This window comes from Athalia rosae, chromosome 1 (assembly GCF_917208135.1).
Source record: "Athalia rosae chromosome 1, iyAthRosa1.1, whole genome shotgun sequence".
NCBI classification, from domain to species: Eukaryota; Metazoa; Arthropoda; class Insecta; order Hymenoptera; family Athaliidae; genus Athalia; species Athalia rosae.
Window position 1 is genome coordinate 546,557 of NC_064026.1, and position 11,086 is coordinate 557,642.

The 11,086-nt window shown below is 33.0% G+C and overlaps 1 protein-coding gene across 6 annotated transcripts in view; it reads left to right on the top strand.

The window, feature by feature from the left end:
- LOC105693414 (heterogeneous nuclear ribonucleoprotein 27C) overlaps nt 1-10,801 on the top strand; it is a 28,363-nt gene extending 17,562 nt beyond the window's left edge. For 3 of the 6 annotated variants that reach the window (XM_048660123.1, XM_048660125.1, XM_048660128.1), the window contains one exon: nt 10,187-10,801. In XM_048660123.1, the coding sequence (XP_048516080.1) occupies nt 10,187-10,323 (137 nt within the window). In that variant the 3' untranslated portion in view covers nt 10,324-10,801. The other 3 variants (XM_048660124.1, XM_048660127.1, XM_048660126.1) reach the window with 3 other exon arrangements.
- Nucleotides 10,802-11,086: the final 285 nt, after the last annotated feature.

The window sequence follows — 11,086 nt, forward strand, 5'->3', positions numbered from 1 at the left end:
AATAGGGCAGTTTATTGTACGAATAATCATAATTGTTTTCTTTTTTCATTTGCTATGGTTTATTTTTTTTTTGTTTTGTGTTGACTAATCGTAATTTTGCCAGATAGTTAGTTATTGTTTAAACTTAATTAGCTACTATTAGGTCCATTAAATATTGATATTTAAACGAAGTTAATATATATTTGAATAATATTTCCGGGACATGCGAGCTCTTAAAGCTAGCAAAACCTGCACACAAAGACTGGATAATTATACCGGTCTGTGGTTTTTATAATCATTGACCGTATTAAACATGTATACCAACCATTAGTAAAGTTTTGACATTTTCAATTACATAACACAGCGTGCCTGTAAAATGGCTATACAAGCTCCGCTTTCAGGCTAAACACGATTACACTTTCATTTCAATACGCAGCGCCGCCAGCTGAAAATGTTAGTATTTGTTTTCGTTCGATTAATTTACTCGTCATTCTTTTCTCTGCAGTAATAAAAATCGATATGATTTTCGAAGTGTGTACCAATATCTGAATAGGTATATAACTTTATATACATATGACAATTTCCTTCAATTTTTTTTTTATCTTTTCGAAGATTTATCAATATAACATTTAATTGAGGCATCCGGTTGGAATTGTTATGCTGAACGCAGATTATAATATAGACTCAAGGAAGACGCAAATTCTAAATTACGTTGTAGGACTTTAAGACGAAGTTGACACGTAAACAATATATAATACAAATGTACAGAATGTTTTCCGGTAAATGAAAAACATATAAACAACAGAAAGAACAAAATAATCAATTTAAAAAAATTATCGGAATTGATAATAATAGAGTGATGAACGACGCGCTTAAAAATATAGAAGTAGATGGCTAAAAACAAAAGAAATGCATGATAAATAAGAAACAAATAATTGGGTGGGTCTGGGGAAAAAGGGGGCATCGAAGATATCGAGTATAGTGCCTGATACATGCAACAACTGGGTTTTATTCTTTTTTCTTCTCCACAAATTCGCCCTTGACTAAGAGTCCGAAATTGTCTCACAATATGCATACATTTACGCAACAAAAAGGAAAGAACTAACAATTTCTGTGCCGAGAGTTTTGGAAAACTAATTATACAACGTACCTTCAGGTTGATGACTTTTTGAAATTGTACCAAGTGCATATAATTATGGTTTTGATGAAAATAAACTCTTTACAAATTATGAAATATATACATACATCTATACATGTATACCGTGTGAATCTGGTGAAACGGGTTGCGATCCACGCATACGTTGACATATTCGAATTTCTCGGTCTCCGAGCGAGCCCAAGCCTTATTGCAATAAAGTTAGCGAAACCACCGGCGTAGGCGTCTTGTTGCGAGGTGTCCCCTGTGCGGGTTGATTCGACAGCAGATTCGGCCATAGGTGACATCTCGCAACAAGACGCCTACGCCGTTGGCTACGCTGACCGCGGCAACGCTCGGGTTCGCTCGTCGCCGAGAAATTCAAAAATTCTGACGCATGCGTGAATGGGTAAGCAGTTTCACCAGAATCTCACGGTATACGGCTATTCAAAAACATACGTAACGTTGTACGCGGATACGGTGTATCGTCATTGACTCGAAAAATGATTCTCACTTGCTGCACGAATAAGGCATGAGGACCGTACAGTCTAATTTGGGTAGAGATTGATTGACTTTATCAGATTATAATGAGAAGTAAGGTAACGTTACGTCGGTAAATAAAAATAATAAAAATTATTACTGTAATGAACTACTTGTACTTTTAGCTTTGTATTGGTAAGATCGCGTCCCCGAAACACAAAAGTTCTTCAGCTCGCTCGCTCGCTCGACCTCCATATCCATTGTTGTAATTGACAACAAGCAAAAATAAAAAAAATACCCTTCAAAATACACCGAAGGGTAACTATTAGAATGTTTCAAAATTACTCGAATATCCAGTATGGCGCTGCATCCAACGGCTTCAGAGTCTTCTCTTATTATATCCGAAACATTTCACCTATCTCGACCGTTGCGTATTATAGCATGACTAACAAGTGGAGTCTGCAATTTTCTGCAACCACAGAGTTAATCAATTACAAGGCTGCAACGGTTTTGGGATTATACATCCGTTAATGGGTTGATTTGTCGAAGAGCGGGGCGGAGGGTGGGGATTGGGAAGGGGGTGGGGTGGAGTGGAGTGGGGGAGAGGGAGGGGATATTTGAGACAACTCTGTACCAATTGAAGAGCGACCACGTTGGATTTTGGGGTAAAAAAATGACGAAAAAAATTTAAAAAAAAGTATAATTAAAAAAAATCACATTCTCTTTGTTGGCCCCGTATAATGAAAATTAGACATGCTCCTGGCCAAAGCGCATGTTCTCTGTCCAATTATTGCGACAACATATGTATGATTACTACTTGAATAATAATTACATTACTGCTATATTAAACAATATTTTTTTTCAATTTTTTTTTCAATAATTCAAATATTAATGGATATACATATATTAGATGGAATCATAAAAAAACGATGTGGTATATGCTTGAAACCATAAGGATTTAATTAATGAATTATTATTACTATACCTATTTACTAATCATATGAAGATTAAAATATAATAACTAATGTCTACTATTATGTATGTGGTAAGCCTAGCAGTAACGGATAAAAAGAAAGCAAAACACTATTACTATTACTTCTATTACACTACGTTAGAGTTGAGGTTATTAATTAAAGTAATAAACGGTTGTAAGGACTACATAGTAGGAAATTTTTCTTGAAATTATGTTATTGTCATATTTACCCCAAGTGCCCCTTATTTTAGATCCTTGTATAATATTCGACCGCAATGTTGTGTGGTCTTGGCTCAGTGATTATTAAACTATTAAGGAAATCGTCGTGTTTATGCGAAAGTTGAAGCATCACATAATTTTATCAAAATATATTTGTATAGTATTTTTCATCTAAATTTATATAAATAATTTGAAAAACAAAATACAAGAAGCAAAATAGCGAAAATATCTCGTCGATAATATATCACTCCCATAACGTATGAATGGACTTTTTTTCAATTATTCATTCCGAGTACCAATGTTTACGGTCTGTGTTGTTCGCATATGAATATCGGAGGATTTTTGATAGCACATCGAATAACGAGTCAGTATTTTAAATGATTGATTATTTCATCCGAGTAACAAAGATATTTATTCTTTCATTCTCGTTTATCATCTTCTGAGAATTGTCATCTTGTTGTACAGTGAAATCTGTCTCGGAAAAATATCGTCGGCATTTTGCCATTGCGATAATGATAATTATAATAGTCGAAAGAAGAGGAAGAAAAGTCTTAGAATTAAATTAAACATATATAAACCCTAGTTAAATATATAATTATATTAATTATAATTACGCGTTGTACAGAATCAAAATATTATAATCGGATAATTAAATGTCAATATTTTCGCATAAACATGATTCAAAACACGACTGTTTCATCCTAGCACGTAACTATAATTTAAGCATTTTCGAATATACCTCATAGAGCTGTAGCTTTTGTGTCAAAATACTTCTGATTTTAGCCCTACACTAAGCAACAGTGTATCAAACTTATCTACTTTTTCGTATTTAAATTTAAGAGGGGAAAAAAAGAAAAATAAATGAAACGAAACGAAATAAATGATAAAAGAATAATAACGGAAAAAGAAATAGTAATTATTGAATTGCATTAAAATTTAAATTATTAAACATAGCTCGTATATGTACTGTTTATCTGCAATAGGCACTTTGTACGTTTCTAAGTCAGTCGGGACCCGAAATATTATCTCTAGTTGTATATGTAAAGTGGATGATCGAAGCCTTACTTAACTCAAACTCAAATAAGCCTTAATTGATAAGTTTTCGAATTAAGAGTTATACGGTCAATAATCGTAAAGAAAAAAAAACCTACTCTAAATGTTAATTACTGATTATGATTACGAAATAAGCTAAGTTGCTTGTTGCATTTAAGGTCCGGGTAAATATGACCATAATATACGCAAGCTGTGACACTTAGGATATAACATAACGTAACATAACATATACTTCTAAAAAAACAAATATTACAAAAACAAAAAAAAATATTTATTGCAAACATTATTATATATATGTTACTTGTCCCTAATATGATATGGTAGATCGCGTAATCTGTATACACTAGGTAACCACGTTTCACTAATTACCGTTTTAACAGAAACATTCACAATTACACCACCACAATACCGGACTGACGTATACAGGGTTGACTGTCAGAGTCGGAGTTTCAGGTTTTTTGTTTTTTGTTTTTGTTTTTCAAATCATCAGCGTTTTCAGAGGGTTTCCGAGTCGAGTAGGTTTCCCCCATTGGTTGAATGTTATATACATACGTATTCAGCTTGAGACTAAATTTGTTCGGTTGGAGAAATTAATGTTCGTTGTATAGGCAAAGGTTGAAATTGCGAGATATTGAAATTACACGGATATTTAGAAGAAAAAAAAGATCCCTCTTTCTGTCGTGAAACCTGTATACTAGTAGATGAATAAAGTTGACTGCTTCATCATTCGACAAACCACAGTTTTAAGAGGTGTCGTAAGTGAATGACGTTCCTTGTATACTCTGAATTTAATTCAATGCGTTCAGATTCTTTTAATGTCTGCAAATTTTTCATTCGGTCAAATATTTTTGAACAGCCAAAAAAATACAACAGATCCAATGTTAATTCGCTATTGCACATACTAATGCATATACGCGAATTGATCTCTCGAGTGGAAGATTTGCAGTCTTCTAATCAACTGACCATCGGGTTAAATTTGTACGATAAAGCAAGCTCCTTCTTTCATTTAATTCCCCATTCACTGAACACTGGACTTATGTATGGTATATCGTAATATAATTCACAATAATCAGACATTTTGGAAGTTGCTGTTAGTTTCACTACCACTCGCATGAAACTATATACATTATATGAATATAACTGTTCTTTTGAGCTAAACAACATTAAAAACAAGAAAAAAAAAAAAACAACTCTTATGCGAAACTTTAATTGATTACATCTATAATTATGGTGAATAATTTTGTGACTCGATAGAACTTGTCCTTTTGAACTGAACGGCGTTAGTGTGCTCAATTATTTATACACACAAATATATATGTTGAAAAATTAACGTGAAAACAAAATTTAATTTCTTTTCTTTTTCTATTTTCATTGATATTTAAGTAAGACCCTATATTTTTTTTGTACTTTTTCCAATTAGTTTACTCTATATCTATATATATCTGTTCATGCGTACGTAAAAATGAAAATTGAACTACTCAATTCCCTGCATATCTAAAACCAATCCCCCCCCCCTATAACCAACCGAAACAAAGAGATAAGAAGAAAGGTACATCAATGTCAGATATGATAGATTCTGTACATCCCGTGTTTTCGAAAAAGATAGAAATTAAAAAAAAGTAGGCTTCGCTTACACAACGTTATTTAAATAGGAATTCAGCAGCTTTTCGAAAGATTTGGAAATATTGTCGTATTCATTTAGACTTAACTATCATTGAGGCTACGAAGAACTTAGCATAAGATAACGACAAACTAAAGTTTATTGAAGATACTAATTTTAAATACAAGTTATCGGTATTATATCATTACGAAGGCTTATATTTAAAGAAATGATTAAAAAAAAAATAATAATAATTAATGAATTAAAAAATAAAAGAAAAAACAGTAAGAATAAACTAACTTGAAACAAATATATAGTTACAAAATAATTGTATCTATGAAATAAGTGACACTGTGATCTATGATTGGCAAAACTTTGGGCTAAACTAGGATTAAATAAAAAAAAATAAATAAATAAGAAGCTACTCTGTACGATTAATTGATCATTTTGTTGACTGTAAAGATAATTAGAACGGCCATATATTGATTAATTAATTTAAGATATCCAGGATTACATAGATTATAAAAAGTTTTTGAATGAAATTGAATAAAAATGAGAGAAATAACGCCGTGATAATGTTAGAAATAAATCGATAATTGTTGATTAAGATAATTTATGTACATATGTATTATAAATTATTATTATCTCCAGAGTACCTTAAATCTTTTATCTACTTTTTATTGCGAGTCACTATCTAACTGAAGAAAAATATCATATATATAAAAGTTCAACTAAATAACGTAAAAAACGAAACAAAATAAACAAAATGCCAATTATTGTGTTCTTAGAAGGATCATAAGTTAATAACTATATATATACACATATATATAGATATATCTAAACATGTGCAATGTATAGTTTGAGACCACCCGCTATTCGGGCCCTTACTTACGATCTTAGCCGAACTTATTCTGACCCTATAACTGATTAGAGGTGAGATAAATGTTCGGTGCCCAATCACGCCGGTCACTTATTCACTAAATCCCCTTCGCTACGCGACCACCACTTATTGTAAATTTAGGAAAAAACTATATTCAACACCTTACTTGGAACTAACGGTAGTCAAACTATGCGTTAAGCACTTTGATACTTTGAGACCAGTGCTGAAAGTATACAGTTAGCGTCAAATCCTTGAAAAGTAAAACTTAAATCCGATGTTATATGATCTGACCCCATGGTTTCAAAGGATGCAATTTATATATTTATATGTATGTATACATGTATATGTATATACATATATATCAAAAAGGCAGAAGATTAGTTAAAAAAGGAGAATGACGAATAAACAAAAAAGGAAATATTGGCATCTCTTATTCGTGAGGATATACATGTGGCATCGTTACTACAGTAGTACTGATACGTACACAAGTGGTTAGTTTATAAATTTTTTTTATTACATAATACAAACGACATCGAAAAACGTGAGCCACACAGATTACCTTGCAATTAGGATTGTCATCCGAAAAGAAGTATTGATTACATGCATATAAATTGTAGTAGATAGTTAAGTTGTTGGTGATTGACGTGCGATGAAATTATTACACGCGAAAAAAAAAGAATTGAAATTGAAAAAATGTGTTGACGCAATATTTCCAAATCGAAGCTCAAATTACCGCGGTTTTGCACTACAAAAACTTCCGTCTATTTTGTACAATGAAATTTTTTTTACTTATAGTATCATGCCTCCAACGCGCGAAGGTATGGAGAAGATAAAAATGGATATAGAAAGCAAAATTGCTTATATAGCAATTTACGATGAGGTTACAAATTGCGAGAAAGAAGAACCAGATAAGTGACGCCGATGACTATGACGGCGTCAATTATTCGCGTTGATTGATCGAAGCACTCAAGAACGAGGGTCAAAGAATGTTTATTCGGTTTACTTCTTTTTTCATTTTTATTTGGGATTTAGCCATCTTATCAACTTTTTTCGCTTGAAAAGTTTTGTTGTACAGATACTGACGGTATAATGTTATTTTTTAGTAACATTTCAATAGGTGAAATTTAAAATGCCGTAGGTACTCCGGAAATGTATAAAAGAAAAAAAAAATAATTAAACAGTCGTTACCTAATTTTAGTGTCGCAAAGAAAGAGCAGAAAAAAATAATGAAAAATGAAAATCACTGAAATATGAAACCAAATAAAATGACGCAGAAATAATGATAATTGCAATGATAAACGCAGCTCATAGATTGTAACTCGATGCTCAGACGAAAGGAAAAAACAATCCTTGACTAGTGCCCTAAGTTGTACAGCGATTAGAAACGAAATAGAGAAAGAGCGCGCGCGATATGAAGATAGAGAGAAAAAGCAAAGAAGAAATAAAGTTGAGTAATTAACGAAAAAATGTTCCAATAATTATAGCCGTAATTAATTAATTATACTGTCTAACTAAATGATGCAAGATATTTGAATATAATTATTTAAATAGTAGATCCTCCTCTCTAACTGTAGTTGAAAATGATAAATAATAATACACAAGTTGTTCATGTCCTGTTGTAATATGCTACAATTTAAAATAATAATCACAGTGTTAGGTACATTGTAAAGGTATCCTAATAACTGAATACTGCATTACTGCAAAACTATTATAATTATTATTAAACAAAACATAATATACTTAACGGTGTTTCTAGTGGATTAATTAAGAATAATATAATATAAAATATAAATAATAAATGAAAATGAAAAAAGAAAAAACGAATCTTATTCATGAAATACATTGGTATAGTTACAAATTATTAAATAACGAATTTCATTTTAAATATAATTCCCCAATGCCTGCCCAAATTTATCAACCCCGCGTTACTGCGTCGTTACTACGAAGCTTATCGTCACCCACTGCCACAAAAAAAAAAAAAACGAGACTCCTAAAACACTGCACAAGCTTAAACAGATTTCTAAGGACAAGTTTCTATCCATTTACCGAATTAATTGATGCTTAAATTGATGATATCTATTGTCTGCTTTATTTTGCCGATGCTTCTGTTGTTACTACATTTCATATCTTATGGTTTCAGATGAAAGATATACTTTACTCACAACTTAAATCGTTGATTCGGATGCGGTACATAATGAAATGGAATGAGAAAAGAATTTTTTAAAAATAAGATAAACTGAGTGAAAATAGTGGTGTAGAGGTGGACCACTGTTTCCAGTTTGAAAACAGTAGCGTTGCGTGACTGGTGCAGTGTTTTATGCGCCTCCCAACACCGAAAAGATGTACAAGCTTCCACAAATGGTGGCATGAGAGTTCACGATTATTGCCACTATTGAAATTATTATCGTCGTCATTATCATTACAATCATTTTTCTAATTAGGTCGGAATACCTTCTCAATCTACTTATGATTCAGCAACTCTTTGAATCTCGTTAGAACGTGCGCCATCGTTTGGGAAGCATGTCCACGTTCCAAATTATTATCATTATATATACAGGGTGACTTTTTCCAAACTTCACGATTGGGAGGAGCTTCATTCGGTAGACATGCGCTTGACCTTTGCTCGACTCCCTCGTTTGTTGAGCGTACTATATTTTCGAGTCGACGTTCAGTGGGCGAGAAAACCGGATGAAGCTCCTTCCGTTGACGGAGTTGGAAATGACTCACCCTTTAGATGTATATACGTACATATAAATATGTTCAATGAGATATTTTAATTCTCGATGGGCAACGGCTATCTGAATTCCATCTCAAATAATAAATTGCTGCAGTTGCGCCTCGCTACATGAAATATCTCAACTACCGTTGCACCAGGTAAAAAACCATGTGAACGAAAAAAAGGTAATGTTGAATCTTGATTTTTTTTCAAGTTCAACCAATTCAAATTGTTTTTTTACCTGGTGTCGTGAATGCCTAACGTAGATCGGTCGGTAGTAGATGTCCTCGATTTTTTTTTCGCCCACTGAATTGCACCTAATTTTCCATTCCTACTTTCTTATTCCCACAGAATTGTCCCCGACTTCCAAGTTCAAAATATTTGACAGAGACAGCCCTTCATACAGGCCTGATGATGACGCCGCCCCAGGTCCTCAACGTTTCTCCCTGACCCAGCATTCGAACTATCATCCCTATCGACGCTAGCCAAGAGTTTAGAGTTACGTTTTTTTCTCAATTCCTAGCATGAAACTTCATGTCGTTCCTCTCACGCTATGCGATAGGTAATACCTAGATCTATTTGGATTAGAGCTATAGGAGATTTTTTCTATTTCTACGTTCTCGAAAATTGTTATTTTATACGGAGGAACATTGGTCTTCTTTTTTTTTTTTTTGTAATATTACACAAAATACCTGAAACGCTTGGATAATTACAGCAGGAACAGTATGTATAGGAATACATAGTTATTCGAATTAATTAATCCCAAAAATACGATCACACGGAATCGGTTAAATTAAGATTATCCAAGAAGTTTGTATTATATTGTTAGCTGTATTATTCTTTTAAGGCTGACATTAAATTTTATTACTTAAATTTATTGAAAAAGGTCTCCGATATACCGCCATTTATCTATAGAGATTATAGAGATTATAAACAAATTTTTCACATTACAACGATAAACAATTTGTTCTTTCCTAAGAATGATCGCGTTGCAAACATCGGCTTAAGTCCAAGGAGATCCACCAATAGTATCCTTGTACTTTGAATTCCCTTTTATTCATCCACTTTACACGTATATAATATAAATTAATATAATTCTAGTTTAGTGCTGCAGCGTAGTATATAGTCCATGTTTTACGAAATTCCGACAGGCAGTGCAGGCTATGGAACATCGACAGCCCCAGTTCCAGTTGCTCCAGGAACGAACGACGGCTACAGCGGCGGACCCCAAAGGGGTTATTCCGGTTCGACGTCCAGCTCAAACAATTATCACCCTTACCGTCGTTAAAGATCTATAGAATCAAAAACGAGAAACCAGAGAAAACAAAAGAAAAAAAAGTCTTTCATACGTTTATTCATTACTATATATTATTATAAATTCACAGATAGAAGGATAACTATAACACGAGAGTTTGAAATGTATTTATTATTTTATTGGTTCTCTGCAATATTTTTCGCTTGCCAATTACATTGAGTCACGTGGTTCTATGCAAATCGAGGGGGAAAGAAATACCAAGTGTAACAGTGTTCCGATCCGATGTGGCGTTTGTTTAACAAGGTAGAGCTTTGGCTATCGCTAGTAATCAACGAAGACAGCCAGCTTATCGGTCCTTGGAAGCGAAAGGGAAACTCCAAACAAGAAGGAAAACTGTGCTGAAATGAAGAAAACAACCCAACAAGTATCCATTGTTTGAATCGACATGAAAAGGTTCCTTTCTTTTGTTCAGTGTATAATAAACCGGACCAATTTTTCTATTTCACGAGAAGAAACGTTTTTTTTTTTTATTTACAAATATGGTTGATACGATGCGATCATTATGGCTAGTTATGAAGAGTTCACGCTCGACGTACTGTTCTAAAATTCGACTGTTTCTGCTAAAGTTGAATCTTTTTTCGACTTGCCTGAACTTTTTAGATCAGTCGCGTACATTGACCAAAATAACCAGAATAATTCACCGGTGAGATCAACCGAGTGCGCTTTTAAGGTTTAGGATCTAAGCTCTTCCCAATTTATCTGTAATAGTGTACGTGAATGTTTTGTTTCTTCGTTT